Source organism: Phocoena sinus, chromosome 2 (genome assembly GCF_008692025.1).
Source record: "Phocoena sinus isolate mPhoSin1 chromosome 2, mPhoSin1.pri, whole genome shotgun sequence".
NCBI lineage: Eukaryota > Metazoa > Chordata > Mammalia > Artiodactyla > Phocoenidae > Phocoena > Phocoena sinus.
In genome coordinates, this window is record NC_045764.1 from 105,991,531 (window position 1) to 106,008,845 (window position 17,315).

The 17,315-nt window shown below is 35.4% G+C and overlaps 1 protein-coding gene across 3 annotated transcripts in view; it reads right to left on the reverse strand.

Moving 5' to 3' along the window:
* Nucleotides 1–11,914, reverse strand: part of NOVA1 (NOVA alternative splicing regulator 1) — a 142,335-nt gene extending 130,421 nt beyond the window's left edge. For 2 of the 3 annotated variants that reach the window (XM_032624845.1, XM_032624848.1), the window contains exons 1-2: nt 11,454–11,914; nt 9,577–9,720 (exon numbers count right to left, since the gene is read on the reverse strand). In XM_032624845.1, coding sequence (XP_032480736.1) covers nt 9,577–9,720; nt 11,454–11,589 — 280 coding nt within the window. In that variant the 5' untranslated portion in view covers nt 11,590–11,914. The remainder of the gene's footprint in view (nt 1–9,576; nt 9,721–11,453) is intronic. The other variant, XM_032624846.1, reaches the window with a different exon arrangement.
* Between the last annotated feature and the right edge of the window lie 5,401 nt (nt 11,915–17,315).

Genomic DNA, 17,315 nt, shown 5'->3' on the forward strand with positions numbered 1-17,315 from the left:
ACATGCTAAATAGAAAACAAAATTCTACTCTTCTTTCATAAGACCTGGCCCATATTTGTCTTAACACTTCTATGGTCTTTCCTTGTTCGTTTGAATTTTGAACTCATTAGTTTACTTATCCGAAATACAGATGTTTCACACACACATATACTCCCACACACACACCCCTAAGTAAACTAGAAATATAATACAAAATTAAAGATGAATTGCCTTCTACATTCACTGTATTGATATCACCCCACTGAAGTAAACTAGAAATATAATGAAAAACTACAGATTGCCTTCTATATCCACCACATTCACAGATGAAGCCTCAGATTGGTCATTCATTCAATCACACATTCATTCATTTATGTTTCAAATGCCACAGATGTTTAAAGCACTGGGCTATATGCTGAACATACAGCAGGCATGAAGGATGACATAAATTCCTTCATATCAATGAAGCTTAATTCTACTATTCAACTGTAGTAAGTAAAGACTGTGACAAATTTTTTTGTTTTAATTTAAATCCGTGAAGGAAAAATGTCTTCAAAATCACGTTAAGTGACTTTTATAATTATGTTAGAAAGTAGTCCTTAAGCCTATAATGCAACGCAAAGAGCACCAGAATTCTAATTAACCGAGAAGTGGACCAATTTGATGAAATGGATAGACAAAAAAGAGAAAATAATTATGTTTTAAAATTAATAATTATTATATATCTTCATTTGTACTTAGATTGCCGTACAATTACGCTCATGCTTATTTCTTAATCATAATACTCTGCCCTTTTAAAACCAACTGTTATGAATACCTAGCCAAATATGCAATACTTAAGGAAATTATATGTCATAAAAATATGGAAAATATACATATCCCCAAAAACAGAATTTGACTTAGAAAGTCTATATAATTTTTTTTAGCAATGTCAATACTCTGTTTAACCAAAAATGAAGAAATTAAAAAGTTGAGCTAAGGAACAAAGGAAGGAAGAAAAAAAGAAGGAAAAAAAAAAAACTTCGTAAATGAAGTAACAAAGCTGTAGAAATCAAATAACCCTGAACACTGCCATTTTCAAACAGTACAATTATGAAAATACAGAAATGACCAGGTTATATTCCGGGCAATATAATCTACCATATCTTTGTTTTTTAACATATGGTAATGATAAAGAGTACCTGTCTTTGGCCTTTCAGTGTAGCAAATCAACAACAACAAAAATTACTGTAAAATAACTACTGTGCTTTCAACTTAGTTTAAAAAAGCGGGGGTGGGGGTAGGAGTATTTATTTTAAAACTAGGAGAGAGAAGTGAAGACTTATTTCCTCAGAGAGGCACATTCAAAAAGAGGAGGAAAAAAAAAAAAAAAGTAAAGCAAAATAAAAAGAGAATGAAGTACGTACTATAATTGTACCACAAATTCAGAAAACATATTTAAAAGTTGCAGGACAATTATTTGCCTATATCACTCTTGGTATCTTGGTTTTCTCAACTATTAAATGAAGATTCTGGAAGAGATCGCACCTAAGCACCATTTCTTTCATCTAGTTCCACAATTCCATTATTTTTCCAATCCCTTTAAACGAAAAAAAAAAGCCTCTTCGATACTCCTAAGTGTCCTCACTAAGTCACTGACAGATATCACAGATGCAATATAAAAAATATTTTTAAACAAAACTTAAGGACACAATAACAATCAAAGCACAACATTTTAGGGTGAAGTAAAACATACCCATATTACTTTACAAAGAAAAGATGCTTCGTAATACTTCTAAGTCATAATGACCATAGGACACCTGGACTCATAGGAAGCAGCTGATAAATACTTATATTGACAAGAGAAAAACTTCCAGACAGATTTCAGAGTGAAGGCTGAAACTAGATTTTTTTTTAAAAAGTACTTCTCTGACTTAAAAAAATTAATTAGTCTTAGAAAATTAAAAACACAGGAGTTATACAAAGAATAATTAAAACTATGTATGTGAATGAAAGGTCTCCAAGTAGAAGCTCAACTGCTTCCAACAATAATTCCTTCAAAAACAAGTATTTCAAGAATGGATATAACCAAAATTGAAAAGCTGCAGTTATTCAAAAATATTTAGTAACATAAAACAAAAACACATACTGAATTCTCTACTATCGTGTTAAAATGCACTACCCCTTTCCTTCTTTTCTGTCCTTCCCTCTATCTACTAAATCTTAAAATAAAGTCACCGCCCAATCTAAGTACTAGAGCAGCAAATTATTAACAATTTAAATGAAGACAACTTTCTTCAAGGTAAGAATGATTTCTAAAAATTCAATCAAACTGAGAGTAGCATTTATTATATCTATCCTAGAGGAAATGCAGGATTTGAACTCTTAATTAGTAAGTTCATTGTGTGAAAATTTATCCTACAATCAAATTATGGGGCCTTCATCATGTAACTGTTCTCAAAAATCTTTCAAAGAGAAAGAAAAGTTATTCTTCAAAGCTTCAAAAAGTATGCTAAGTTTCACAAGGAAAGTAAGAAACACTACAGTCTAAAACTTAAAAATTACTGAGTTCAGAATAAAATTCATTGGATATGACAAATATACTGAACATCAGTAAGACATAAAACAGGTCTTAAAATAAGAAAAATATTAATTTTAAATATCAATTATTAAATGAGTATAAAAATGGTAAAAAATGTTTTATTTTCCACACCAAATAATCTTACCTGAATCATTTTGCTGTTAAAAAACTCAAGATACTGATTTCATTTTTCATCTGGTCCTGTCAACGATGCTATGACAGGCCCTGCAGGAAGCAGCAAAAGATCAATGATGGAGTGCAGATATTATGTGTTTTCATGATCAAGTTTGTCATGGAAAAGGATATCCATATAGTGGTTTGAAACTTAGCAAATGTTGAAAATATCTCAAAAAGTTTGTTAGTTACATAGTAATCTTTATTTTCTATTTTCTAGTCTCAAAATGTTTATTCTTATTCAATATCTTCTTTATCAAAACTTCTTAAATGTGTAATTTTAAAGAATATTTTTATATTGATGAGAATTAATAAGAAAACAACATTCCACAATGTCAAAAATGAAAAATCTTGATTGATAAATGAAATATGTTTAAAAGTGGAGGAACGATTCTCTCCACTTCTAAAGATGATTATTTTAATCTTATTTTCCACAATTACTATAATTACCAATAAATTACCTATTATTCATAATCTAATTAAGATAAAATTTAGAAGCTTTTTCTTACAAACAGTAACTTCAGAATCAAATAGTTATTGGCCACTCTGGTAAAAATTCCTTCAATAAAAGTATATAGATTACAAAAAATCTGCAAACTCCAAAACTTAATTACTCTTGGGTAATTGACAAGTTGTAGTCAATGGATACCAAAAAATTCAATTTAGTAAAACTAATAAAAAAGTCAAAATAATAAAACTGCTTCACAAAGACTCTAAATGATATTTTAAAATTCTGAATTATTTTAAAATAGTATAGCACTTTGCCAGATTTAATTTAAAGACATTTTTTCCGTTCAAAGGCCAACTGATAAACAGGACTGTGATGAGACATCTACATTAATTGGGAACACTATTAGAACATACAAGAAACTTCTATATGTGTCATGGAAGCATACTGTCAGTATTTCAAATATATCAAAAAATTTAAAACAAAAGAAATGAATGATTGACTTTTTTAGAGTTTTTATTTAATCAAATTTTAATTTACTTATAATAAATTGTGGTAAAGAACCACTTCAACAGCACTCCTATATTAAGCTGAAGCATCCTAAAAACATTTTTAACATACTATGCCTGTCTTCTGTGTTGGAACACATCAAAACACTCAGCAAAGTTTGCCTGTCAAAGTCCCTAACATGCTAAAAAGATACAACTTAATTTTACACAGGTTCTTTCTCTTGTAAAAATAAATAAATAAATGTTAATCTAAGATAATAAAAAAAGAACTACAATGTACTTCCACTTATTTCCACTCACTCATAACCTGAAAATATACTTGTGGAATAGCAAACTTACTTCCTACTTAAGGTTATTTTCTCTTTATTTCTACACCTAAAGCCCCTATCTCCTTTTCATGTAGATTCTATCAGATTCATGGAAATCATTTTAGTTTCAAATACTTCCATATAAAAAATGGAAAATGTGATGCCATATCTTTAAAGAATAGGATGAAGAAAACAGAAATTTTACCAATCCAAGCATCAGGAAGTATTGAAAAGTACTGCTTCATTTCTTGCATGTTACATTTTATACCGTGACACTTCAGTCTCTGAGGGTAAGGTTAATTAAGCTCCATAGCAGCTGCAATGCAATGTGAGACACATACTGCTACAGTTCCCACCAATCCAGTCCAATTACCTGTAGTATTCCAGCACTGGACAAGTGACAACCAACCTCTTCTTTCTAGTCACTTGCTTCCACTGGTCTACCGATAAATGTTAGAACAAACTAACCTCTTTTTGGAAAAGACTGCAAAGCTGAATGCACCTGCTGCAGGCTGCAATGATGAGTCCCAGAGAGATGTTTGTCAGTCAGATATCTGCAGATGTTGTTTAACTTTATGCTAGAGCTTCATCCAAAGATGGAAATGAGATGGCAATCAAGTACAAATCTCCCACCCTCATCCCCCCAATTTTATTCTGAAAAGCTGCACTTGCTCATAAAAGTTATCCTTTAAAACACAGCTCCACTAAACTGGAAACAACTGAGACTAAACTCTAAGTAAAAAAAAAAATTATTAGGTGCTGAATTTTAGTTAACAAGTGGCATAAGTGTGTTCAGCAAATGTTATTTGTAATATTTAAGAGCAAAAATTAATTATCTTAAGCCAGAGCAAAACAAAACAAAAGAACCGAACTATAAAAAGACATGTTTCTAACTGGTGGTTTCTTGCTCCGTTTTTAGTGATACCACATACTCCTTAGAGTTCCCAAGACACAGATCGTTTTTCCTCTTTGTATATTATACGAAACACCTTCAATACATAAATATTGAACTATTTCACTGACTGTGCTCACTATTTTTAAACTATTCCTGAAATCCTTTGGGGGTGATATTTGCAAGACAATGTTGTTAGACATACTATATTACCTTACAATGCCACAAATTTTACACGAGCTATTTTTCCAAAATCTAGAAGGCTTCAAATAGCAAATTTCAAAGTGACATTGTGCTATATCATTCATGAAAACACTGACACTGTAAAGCCATAACTTACTAAATCGATAATAGAAGATATAACATCCAGATGAAATTAAAAAAAGAATCAAATAAAATGAATAGCTAAGATTTTTAATGCTAATTCAATCTTTCTAAAAAATTTCATACCACAAAACATTTGCTTTCATGGGTTAAGTATAAAAATTATAACTTTCGGAAAGTACAATTATAATATAGATTGTGCTATGCTAATTCCTTCATGTGCTGAGATTTCCCATTGCTTAACATGAGAAATAAAGTATTAAAAATGCAGCAAATTTTCAGACAGATATTAATGTATAAGTGAAAGCTTATGGCTCCTCCCACAACTGAGGATAGAGACAGACAAAACATAAAATAACCCACAACCATAGGCAGCATGACAAACATAAATATTACAACTTTAATATTTAAAGAAAAACACATTATGTATCAGCAACTCTTTGACAATACTAAAACCAAAGGTATAGCACAGTGTAATGGCAGCTACCCTATTAAATTCAACAATATTGGAAATTATACTTTATTTTCTACTTGTTACAATTATATTTACCTGCTAATTTTGCCTTAAAATATATGCCAGTAAATTTCTAAGATGCAAAGCAACTCAGATCAAAGAAGAGTATAGACTGCAACTTTCAGAAGCTATAACAAAAGTATTCACATTGTACTACCAATACAATAATACTCTTCCTTCAACAATGTAAACAAAAGTGATCTATTCCAAACTTCATAAACTCCTCTTATTTCCAAAAGAATTATCATTCTTATACAATCTCAACCCTAATGGTTAAATTGGCCACTGAATTTTCCCCATGTCAAAATTAAGGCAGTGTGGGGTATTTCCTTCACTAAAAGAAAATTTCACTCACATTCTGCTTTTTTATGATTTTTAAAGATTTCACATATAAATAGTTTGTGGTTTTTTAAAAAAGCATCACCCAAGTTGGATAGTGATAAATTAAGCTACAATAAATCTAGGAATAATGCGCTCAAATTTTAATTTAAGGACCAAAAAAGGAAATAATTTATATTAAATGTGATCCAGTTTTATAGCCACAAGTATAAAAACAGTTTAAAACACACACAAATACATGCTAAGATTATAGAGAATTCCTGTTTGATATAATGAATATCTCCAGTGTCATATAATGGAATAAAATAGGTACACTATGAAATGTTCTAAAATCTAAGGCATACATGACAATATTTATTTTATATATCCTTTACTATTCCCAATGAATAATGTATTCAATAAATTTTCCCAATTATCTACCTGAACCATTCATTAAATGATTTTAACAGATAAAATCAATCTATTTATTAACAAAACCAAACACATCTTCAGATGCCAAATAAAGGAATAAAAGAATACTATCCTATTGCCATCCTGAAAATGCATACAGTAATGTATTTCCCAAAATGAGAAAGCTGTTTTTTAATTAAAAGGCATTAACTTTGGGTAACCTACTTATAAAAAGGATATATAAATAAATCAAATTAGGTTCCTTTAATCAAGTAAGAATAAAAGATATATTCATAAACCACAGGTAATAAGTTAGTATTTTATAAGATTTAGATTTTTAGTAATAGATAAATGAATTACACAGCACAGCAAAAAAATGAATCTACTTATCGATCTTTTTTTTCCGATTACAGTAATTGATAAATGCACTTTACAATCCTCATCATACAATGTCCCCAAATTATTTTATTTTATGACATGCTAAAATACACAATGTAATATACAGTTCTATAAATTCTAAATTCATACCAATTAATGTGCAAAAACTATTTTCTTCATCTCAACCATAAATATTAAAAATTACTCAGAAAAGCAAGGTTGCTTAAGAGATTACTTAAGCAATGTCTGTACTCTGTAATATATACTCTGAAGAAAGTTTTTCTCAAATACACCAGTATTTTAAGTGAACCTTCTGAAAACAATTGCATTGTTTTAAAACTTAGGTATTTGAGAAAATCCATTAAGTTATACAACTGAAGTGCACTTATCCCCAAATATTCTGTCTTACAAATAAGAAACAGAAAAATGCTTCATGAAATAAACATCGGGCATATTCATTGTAATGGAATATGAGTCGTAAGTACATATATGAAACACACAAAAAAGGGCTTTAATTACTGCATAATCCTACAAGAAAGTCCTCATAACTAGGCAGTATAAATCACAGCTTTATAATTTAGTTCATTTGAGATGAGCAAGGTAAGTATCCCTTAAATATATCTGAGTAAGAGAAGTTGAAAGTAGCTCAGAGGCTGCTATGTTGAAGAATACCAGGACCTCAGATAATTCCACAGGCTTATGGTCAAGTATGAACAGAAAGACTATTAAAGTCTGTCAGAAGAGAGATGTATCTGTCTGAACAGGTAATAACCTAGCTAAAATCATATTTACATACAAAGTGTTCAAAATTATTAAAGCTTCTTATAAATTACAGGGCTTTTTTTATCCTTACAATTGATTCCATAGTTTGTGACTGGTTTCCACCTGTTACAGGCAGAGTATAAGCCTTCTTTTATCCAGACATTTCAACTCACATTTGATCACGTTACGTCACTACACACACAAAATTTTATTCAACGCGTTCCAGTTTTCCATTTTTTCCAACGGATATTCTTGCTCTATATGAATAACATGCCTCAGAACTATAAATAAAATAAGCAATTTCAATGTAATAAGAAAAAAATACACAACTGTGGACTAAAAACAAAAGATCTAATTCTAGTTGCACCCTTTCCAACCCACTGAAAATACACTATATTCAAATGAAAAGGCATTTAATTTACTATTTGGAATATCCTTGATAAACACCAATTTTCTGTAACATCCTTGCACATCTGATACCCTCATGTATAATGCAGAAAAAGCTATTTCATTTTCATCTATTGACAGTGAATTTAATTTACCATTGCAGCTCTTTTCCTAGAACTATAACATTATTAATTCTGCAATCAAGCTCTTTTGAATGCTTTTATTTGCACTAAAGATTTTCACAATTCCACATTTTTTTCATCATAACATACCTTTTAAATATAAGAATGTGAATATGTCAGCAAACTTTCTTAATGCATAAGGAAAGTTTCAGAGACAAGGAAAGCCATCTACAAAACTACACTCACAGAAAACAAACTTTCATAGGACATATCTAATAGATAACACCTTAGTTTAATAAATGTAATGTTTGCCAAACATACTACATTTAATTTACATAACTAAATGACAGTTCCAACCATTCTAAAACCGTCTTATGCAGTACAGTGGTCCACTTTCTACCACCAAGCGATTGGCTATGAAAAAGAAATCCTCCAAATGTTTTGCTTACATTCATACCAGATGTCTTTGCTGTACTAAAGAACTCTTACTGAATTAGATCACTGAAAGCAAATCAGCTTTTCTTTCCTACCAAGAAAAAAAATAAGCAGTGTTGGTCCCCTCAGCACTGAATAAATATTTTTTATGGCCATAAATATGAAATAACCAAAAAAAAAACTGCAGAAGCTACATGTAGGTAAAAGCAAATCAATTAATGTTTTATCTAGGAGATACACTGTTAAACTTAAAATCCATATATTAAGTAGCAAAATGATTTTAAAAAGATAAAGATAAATGCATAGTACTATAAACAGTTTAAATTTAAAAAACACACTGAAAAGTTATAAAAAAAAATTATACCACCTAGGAAACTTGCCATATTCCACTGGGTTACAGTACCTACAGTACCACACAAACTGTTAATATATTTTGATCAAATACAGCTCTTAATACAGCTCTTAAGTAACACAAATTTTGAAGCATTATTTTACTTCTTACATAATAATATATTTCCTTGTCACAGTTATATTAAAAACACAATATTTTAAAAATCTGAAGAGGCAGCACTTGTCCTCTTCACTCCAGGGCCAACAAACAAAGCAATGAAGCAGAAAGAGGTACATAATGGATTTAGAAAGTAAATGGTGCATTCTTTAAGAAGCCTTTCTACCCCCTCTTCTGAATTCACTCTAGTCTAATTGTCATTACAATTATTTCTGAAAACTTCAGAAGAACCCTATTTCCTGATGCCAGCTGTCTAGGTTTCTATCTTTAAATTTTAGAGTTTTTTCCCCTAATTAGAAAGAAGTATTTAGAAATACCCAGAAGATTCATCTCAAAATTGGTCTACATCATAGACAGAATATCAATTACAGAAACAAAACATAACCAAGAGTGAAAATACTCTTAAAATTTTTCCACAAATACTCTAATACATCAAATAAATAAACAGTCTACACTATTAAGAATTTTTTCAATACAGCACACAACACAGGTAGATCTTTTATTTCCTTGGGGATTTATCAAACAATCTCTTCACCATTGCACCTACCTGGGTAAAAATCTTTGGACTTAGACAGCTTGATGGTGGCTCCAGTTTCTTTTTGCAACTGAACAATTGTCTGTCCTCCCTTCCCAATTATAGATCCAGCAGCATAACTAGGTATGAGAACCTTTAGAAAATACTGGCCGTCTTCTGAAAAATGCAAGGAAATATACTTCGTTAACACAATAATTTTAAACTTTGTATCCTCCCTCCACCCTCAAGAGAGAAAAAGAGCGATTAAAACATTGGGCATACAGCTGCAGGAAATATGGGGTTAATTTTTTTTTTTTAAAGAACGAAAATAAGCCAATTACACTGAAAAATAAATACGTACGAAATGTTTCCCATTCTGTAGAATTTATACTTTCAAACTTGGAATTAAAATCTAAACATGTTCTATTATTTTGCAGCACTGTATAAACTGATGACTAAATTCCAGTTGTTATTCCAAACATGGAAGTCTTCCAATTCTATCTGTAGTTACTATGGTAAAACAAAATGAACTGACCCTTTAACAAAACTTCAGAGATTTACACCATGACAAACCTTAACATATTGCAAAATAAATAAATAAAAAGACAGTAAATAGTGATGAGCTATATTTGTTTAACATGAGCAAACACATAAGGACTACAATTAGCCATTGCCTATATCCTACCTAAAGTATGCAAAACAACCATTCTCCTACCAAATAATCCACCCAAACTGTAGGGTGTATTCCAAGCCTTCAATAATTGCCAGGAAATAACTCAAAGTGATGTGGACTGCCAAATCTAACTAATCCTGGAGTATTTCTTTAGCACTCCTTAGTCTACTATGATCTCGTTTAAGCTCATTAATTAAAGGACCTTAAGAAGAATTTTGCCAATACTAAAAAGCTTAGGAGTCATTTACATCAAATACACTTAAAAGTGACCAGATAATGTTCCTTCTCCAAAAGAATCACAATCATTAAAACGAAGGGGGTAGATTAACCAAGAAAGATTGAAATGTTTTAAAAAAATAAAGCCAACTCCATAAACTTTAATTTCCGTCAAACTGATCATGTCTTAAATAGGAAACACCCCGGTAAATCCAGCTTCCTTATGTGAATGAACGTTCCAAATTTTTCGAGTGTGCCATTCGCAAGACCCCCATCCGTCTCTAATGTACGTGCTGTAGATAAATTCACCTCTGCCTCGATGCATTGGGTGCATTGTTAAGATGACTCCAGTGCAAATGAAGAAGCGATACCGGTCCCGTTAAAACTCATCTTCCCAAGAAGCGCAGGATGTTAACTAACAAGTCAGAGTACCAGACACCCCCACCCTCGTATGCACACCCCTGAAGACAAATCAGTGAAATATTTGCACCGACAATGTAAGTGCGGTAAGAGTATGCACTCTTCCAGATTTTGCATACTACTTGTGGCCCAAACCAAGGGGATGAAGAGAGCAAAACTCTCCGGTGCCCCAATCATTTGCTCTCCGCTACCCAAGTGCCATTTATTTATTTATTTAATCAGACCGTTAAATGCAGCGCGCATCTTCGGGCGGCCGTCACCTCACTCGGGGTCATCCTCCTCCTCCTTAACGGACCCCCTTGCCCAGGTCTAGGATATTTAAATGGTCAGCCTTTCGACCGATTAAATGGAAAGATAGGTCTATTCCGAAAAACCGGTCGCCATTTTGATGAATGATAAACATAGAAATGGAAATGTGTCGGGGCCGGCGAGATGCGGGGCAGGTGCAGGGGAGGGGGCGCGAGGCAGGGCGCGGGAGCCGCCGGGTTCGGGCTGGAGGTGTCCGGGCCGCGGGAGGGAGGGAGGGAGGGCGGCGGGAGGGAGGGAGGCAGGGGCGGGCGGCGGGGGATGGGGCCAGCGGGGAGGTGGAAGCGATACCCACCGCCCGTATTGGTCCTCTTGGTGCTGCCGGCTTCAGGGGGGGCTTCCAGCGGCCTTTTCCGCGAGTCCGGCGGGTCCAGGTCTATGGGAACCCCAGTGTGGGTCCCGTTCTGCTGGATGGGAGCTGCCGCCATCATGTTTGCAGTTCCTGCCGCTTCTACGGGGAGAAGGTTCTCCCTTTTGTTTTGGCTTTTTCTTTTCTTTTTTTTTCTTTTTTTTTTTTTTTTTTTTGCTTTTGGGGTTTCTTAAGGTTGTTTTGTTTTTGTTTTTTTTAATCGGATCAATAGAAATCTCTTTAGGAAAAAAAAGCAATGTTGCTGGTTTGTTCTCACTGGGGAGGGGGCAGGGCTGAGGAGCAGCTGCAGTGCAGTGTCAGAAAGGAGACAGGGGAATGGAGGGGGTGTGAGAGACGGAGGGTGAAAGAAGGAGAAGAAAGGAGAGAGGGGGAGAGAGTGGAGAAGGGAGAGGGGCGAGTGAATGAGCGGGAGGAGGGGAGCGGGGAGGACGGGCAGAGGGAGTGGGAGAGCGCGAGGGCTGGCGGGGCGCAGGGAAAAGCCGAGGAGGAGGGGAGAGTGAGGGAAAGAGTGAATGAGCAGGAGGAGGGGAAAGAGGTGGACGCGGAGAGAAGAGCGAGCGGCGGAGGAGGGCAGGAGCCGGGAAGGAGCGCGGCGGTCCCCGCGCCGCGCTAGCGCTGCGCTCGCTCCCGCTGCTGGTGCTGCCGCCGCCGCCGGAGCGGTTCTGCCGTTGCCTGGGCTGCTCGGCGCTGCTGCTGCTGCTGCTGCCGCCTGGTCTCGCTCATTATTTCTCCCGCTTGTGGAGGGGGGGGGGGGGGGTGCTGGCGGGGAGGGAGGGGGATGGCTGCGAGGGGAGGGTAGTGAGGGGTTGAGTTCGCAGACTCCTACACACTTCGAGCTCGGGTCCCTGCCTCTCAGCAGCGCCGCCGCCGCCGCCGCCGCCTCCCGACGCCGAAGTCTCAGCCTGCGGGGGCGGGGGCGGGGGGGCCAGTGCGGGGGGCGAGAGTGTGCGTGTCTGCGCGGGAGTGAGCGCGCGCGGGCTGAGAGCGTGCGCGGGGGCGCGCGCCGGCGGCGGGGGCGGGGCCGGGGGCCGGGGCGCTCCTGTGGGAAGGGAGGGGGTGAAAGGTCACGGGTCCCCGGCAACACGGCTCAGGCAAACGTAAGCGGCTAGTCGCAGAAACCGAGGGGTCCAAGAAACCCGCTAGGCTGGAAGGCGGGAAGTAGATATTACTGACAGCCGTGCCAGCCAATAATATGGAAACGTGAGAAAGGCTCTTCAGGCCCCTTCCCAATCGGGAAACTTGGGTATGAGAGGGAGTGAAGGGGCGGGGTGGGATCTCTCTCCAGCCCGGACTGGAGCGGCGACAATTTTGGCTTGTCTGAGAAGGGCATTCGAGTGACCGTTGACAAAGGGTGGGACAGCGTCAAGGCTGAGGAAAAAACCTTAACTGTATGCTTCCAGGACTTCTAGCTGGGTACATCAGTCTTTATTTTTAAGAGTTAGGTAAAAGACATTAGTTAGCATCTCACTCAAGGGCGGTTCTACGGGAGATTTCATCAAAAGAGTATTACTCGCACTGTGTGACTTCGTTAGGGAACTTAAAGTGTCACTCGCTGCCTTAAATCCTTTCGGAAACAAGCCAGCATATAAATAAATAAAGCTAGGTATGGGTATCCCCTTCACGAGGCGCCGAGAAGCGGACTAAAGACAGGCAACAGCTGAGTGTGTATCCCAAACTAAATACTGAACGAACTATGAATATACGAGTAAAATTCAGTGCAATGTGCACAGCTTATGATTATACAGATCTTGGATATATAACGAACCTGAACCACAACCTAGAACACTACAGGAAAAAAAATATGTATTTGGAGTAGACGCTGAAAGTCTGAAAAGACTCCGTTTACAGATGAGTAAACTGACTCAGTAAAGTATTTTGCTCAAGGTCATCCATCAAGTTAGTAGTTTAATTAAATCAGTGTGCTAGGAGGCAGTGATAGTGGAAAAGTATGGGCTTTGGAATTCAAAATCTTGGTTTCGAGTCCTTGCGGGCATATTCTAAAAGTATGTGTCGGGCAATCCCTTAACATGTTGCTATATGTATTAAGTGCTTACCGTGAGCCAGGCAATCCGCTTCACATGTGGTGCTTTTTACATGCTGTATATCATGTAGTTATTACTGTCCGCACTTTATGAGGCAGTTTGGGTTTAGAGATATTAATAATTTTCCCGAAGTCACACTGGTGTAAACACTGTCGTAATAATTCAAACTGAGGTCGTCTTGATTACAAAGTCTGTCCTCTTGAATACTGCAGTACACTGGAGCCTCAGGTTCCCTCCCACTTAAAAAAGGGACCTCAACTCTACCTCCCGAAATTCTTGAGTCAAATGAGATAATGTCATGGCGATGTGTTGTAAGATGTAAAAACGTATGAACATATTCACTAGATTTCTAGAACAAAGATGCTCCTTACCTATACATTTCTACAACAGCACTTCAACGTGAAAATGGCTTTAGTATTAAGCTAGCATAGAAAGAACTTCACTGGAATTCTGTAGTATTCTGACCAAGAATACTTGCATAGCTGAGGCAGTAACCTCAGAATAATAGGATAAATTTTAATTCCTGGTAGATAGAGAAGGGAATGGAAAAGAATATTAACTCTACTCTTAGTGTGCTTTATTGGAAGGAGCATCTAGGAGGCATTGGGATTTCTGGTGCTTTTAAGTAATGAAAGATAGGTGACACTCTGCTGAATGAGGAAGAGAATAACGTTTATTTGGGAATAAAAATTCATCTGGAATATGAAAAGCACATTTGCCTCAAGTCAGGGAAGAAGATAAGCTGAGAGCTGAAAGAAAGGAAAAGCAGGTAAGTTAGTACATATTGGTAAAGGTCTGTGAACCAAAGTTCAGAATTTTGATCTGATGTATGATGTAATAGGAAACCACAATGTAGCCTTCATGACCAAATATAAAGAGGATTTTTACACGGAATTGGATTTTTTTTTTTTTTTTTTTACAAAAGGGGAAGCTATGATGAGAAAAAAATGAGGTTTGGAATAAGTCTGTGGTAGTCAAGATAGAGAAAAGGCTGATGCCAGACCTTGTACAAAGTAGTCTGTGAAAAATATGTAAGGACATATTTTTCAAAAATGAAAAATTAGAAAAGGGCTGGGATTTGCAACTAGATTGTTTTGAAACAGTAAAAGACAAGGGACAAAAATAATTCAAAGGCAAATATAGTTCAAAGCTATATTACATTAAAGCCTGGGCAAAGTACTCAATAGAATGTAGTTTTAAATTGGGGAAAGACTATGTTTTAGAACTGGAAAACCTGAAGTTCGCAAATTTCTAAAAATAAGTAAACTATTTCTAAAATAGTTTAGAAAATATTTGTCATTGCCATGTGTAAGTTAGGTTCAAAATGAGCCTTCTAAATTAAATTGCCTTATACACATAAGCTAACTGAAATAGTCATGACACTGTATTCTTATGGTATTTATTTGACCCTTCTCTTATTCCTTCTTTAGACTTAATATTTAAATACTATTCACCACTACATGGGACCCAGAAGCAGAAGATAAGATTTTTAATATGGATAGTATACCTAATAGTAACCAAGCTATGATATGCCAGCAATTACAGAGGCTATCCTAAGCCTCTGACCTGGTCAAACATCTATGGATCAGTCAGCTCTGAGCTGATTTGGTCAATGAAGATTATCAGAGAATACATTCCAATTAAGGCTCTATTCCCTAGTATATTTCATTGCCTTTTGAAAAAAAATTATACTTCTCCGTTTCTCACTGCATATACCTCTACCATTCTGATTAAACAGATAAACATTTTACCTGTTGTCTTCTGCATTTGTACCAGCTAATAAAACTGAAGGAAAAAAAAGGTAAAGCAGCTTCCAGTTCATTAATAAGCTGCTATACAGCATGCTATATTATTATTACAGCATGCTATACATCTTACGCTACAAATAAACTGAATGAACTTTTCAAAAAATATAATAGAAACACTTGACCTTTTAATTCTGTGAAAAGAAATCATTTATTTTTTAATTAACCAAGCAATTGGCACTGCAAATTTAATAATATTTTAACACCTTGACACAATAGAATTTGTGTGCTTTTCCTTGCCAATTAGTTGATGACTTATGAACATAAGCAGCTATGATAGAAAATGATATTAATCTGAAGAACAAAATCCCTAGTCTTTTTTGGCTTTCATTAGGTATTCTTTTCCTTCCTAAATTTTAGTCTGAGTAGCAAAAGATAATATATTTTCAGTAATTATGATTGGCTTTCTAGAGAAAGCACAGATAGTTGATATCCACAAATATCCCCAAACCTATTTTCTTTGTCTCCATGCTCCTACCTGTCCTAAAATCTGTTCTGTTACTAAACAACATAAATACTGAGTGTTTCTCTGCAGCCTGTACTTTGGGAATATATTTTCTGATTTTATGTTCTATTAGAAGCAGATCCTGAGTTAAGGATTCAAGTGCAAGTAGTTTATTTTGGAAGTGATTTCAGAAAACACAGTAGCATCTTGGGGAAGTGAGACAGGGAATGGAAGGGAGGCAATGAAGGGTGTGAATTCCCAGGCAAATTATCACTGTGAGTAAACAGAGCTTAATCTCACTGGGATTTCCTGGAAAACCATTTAAAACAGTAGCCTTAGAATTATCCCACCCAAAGCGTGAGAAAGCAGGTATAAATATACACCACCTCCCTTTAGTCATTGGTCGAAGTCTATTCAATGCATGCTGGCCAATCTTCCAACTGCTAGAGCTGCATCTTTTTCTGAGGACTTTCTATGGAGGCTGGAGGCTGTTCTGCCCTTACAGAGGCTGGAAATGCTGTGGAATATCCCCCACCAATATGGAAAATCAGGCCAGTGTGCTCTGAAATGGTAGACAAGGAGACATGGGTAGGGCAGTAACAGTTTGCTACTAGTATCAAAATGAAATTAGGAAAAAGGAAAATGAGAAGCCTGTTACTTCAAAGTACTGTTGGGAAAGATCAAATAAGTACGAAAAAATTTGGAAAGCTTAAAGTACTAAAAAGAGTTTTACAGTTTTCACAATCCAAATATTGTAACCAAGCATAGCTTGTCAACAACCCAACTAATTTTCTCTATGTTTTTAAAAACCGTGTTTTTAGTTTTTTAGACAGAGAGAATCAATATACCTATTCTGATCCTTTTTTCACTCAATGCAGCACAAAGAAAATAGGAGAAAATACATACCAAAAAGTGTATCACCTAATCCTATATCCCAGATCTTATATAACAAGTTCTATAAATAGACATTGATTAGAAGTATTTTTCTAAGATTGCACTTCTTAAAAAATGATTTATTGAAATTTATCATCTCAAAAATTCAAACAGGTTTTATGTTTATGTATCTAAGAGTATAAATTCACTGTCGTGGATATGTTTATGAAACAGTCTATGAAAGCTCACACTAATTTATATAGAGACATAAATGTGTTATTAGCATTATTCCAAAAAGTCCCCAAACCTCAATATTCCAGTTGCAAATGTGTCATCCTAATAGATAATGAGATATGTTAATATTATTTTAAAAATCCTAATTTCTTTATCATTGGGTATATTATGAAATGCATGTTTAGACAATAAATAACACTTTCCACAGTGTGATAAAAAGAGCCTTGTGATAATTGGAACATGGATATGTAAAAGGTTAACCTTAGGGGAACCTGGGGGAAAGTATTGGGGAACTTCTATCTTTGCAACTCTTCTTTAAGACTAAACTTATTTTAAAATAAAAAGTTAAAAACAACAAAAAGAACCTTGAACTGATAATCTGGTTCTG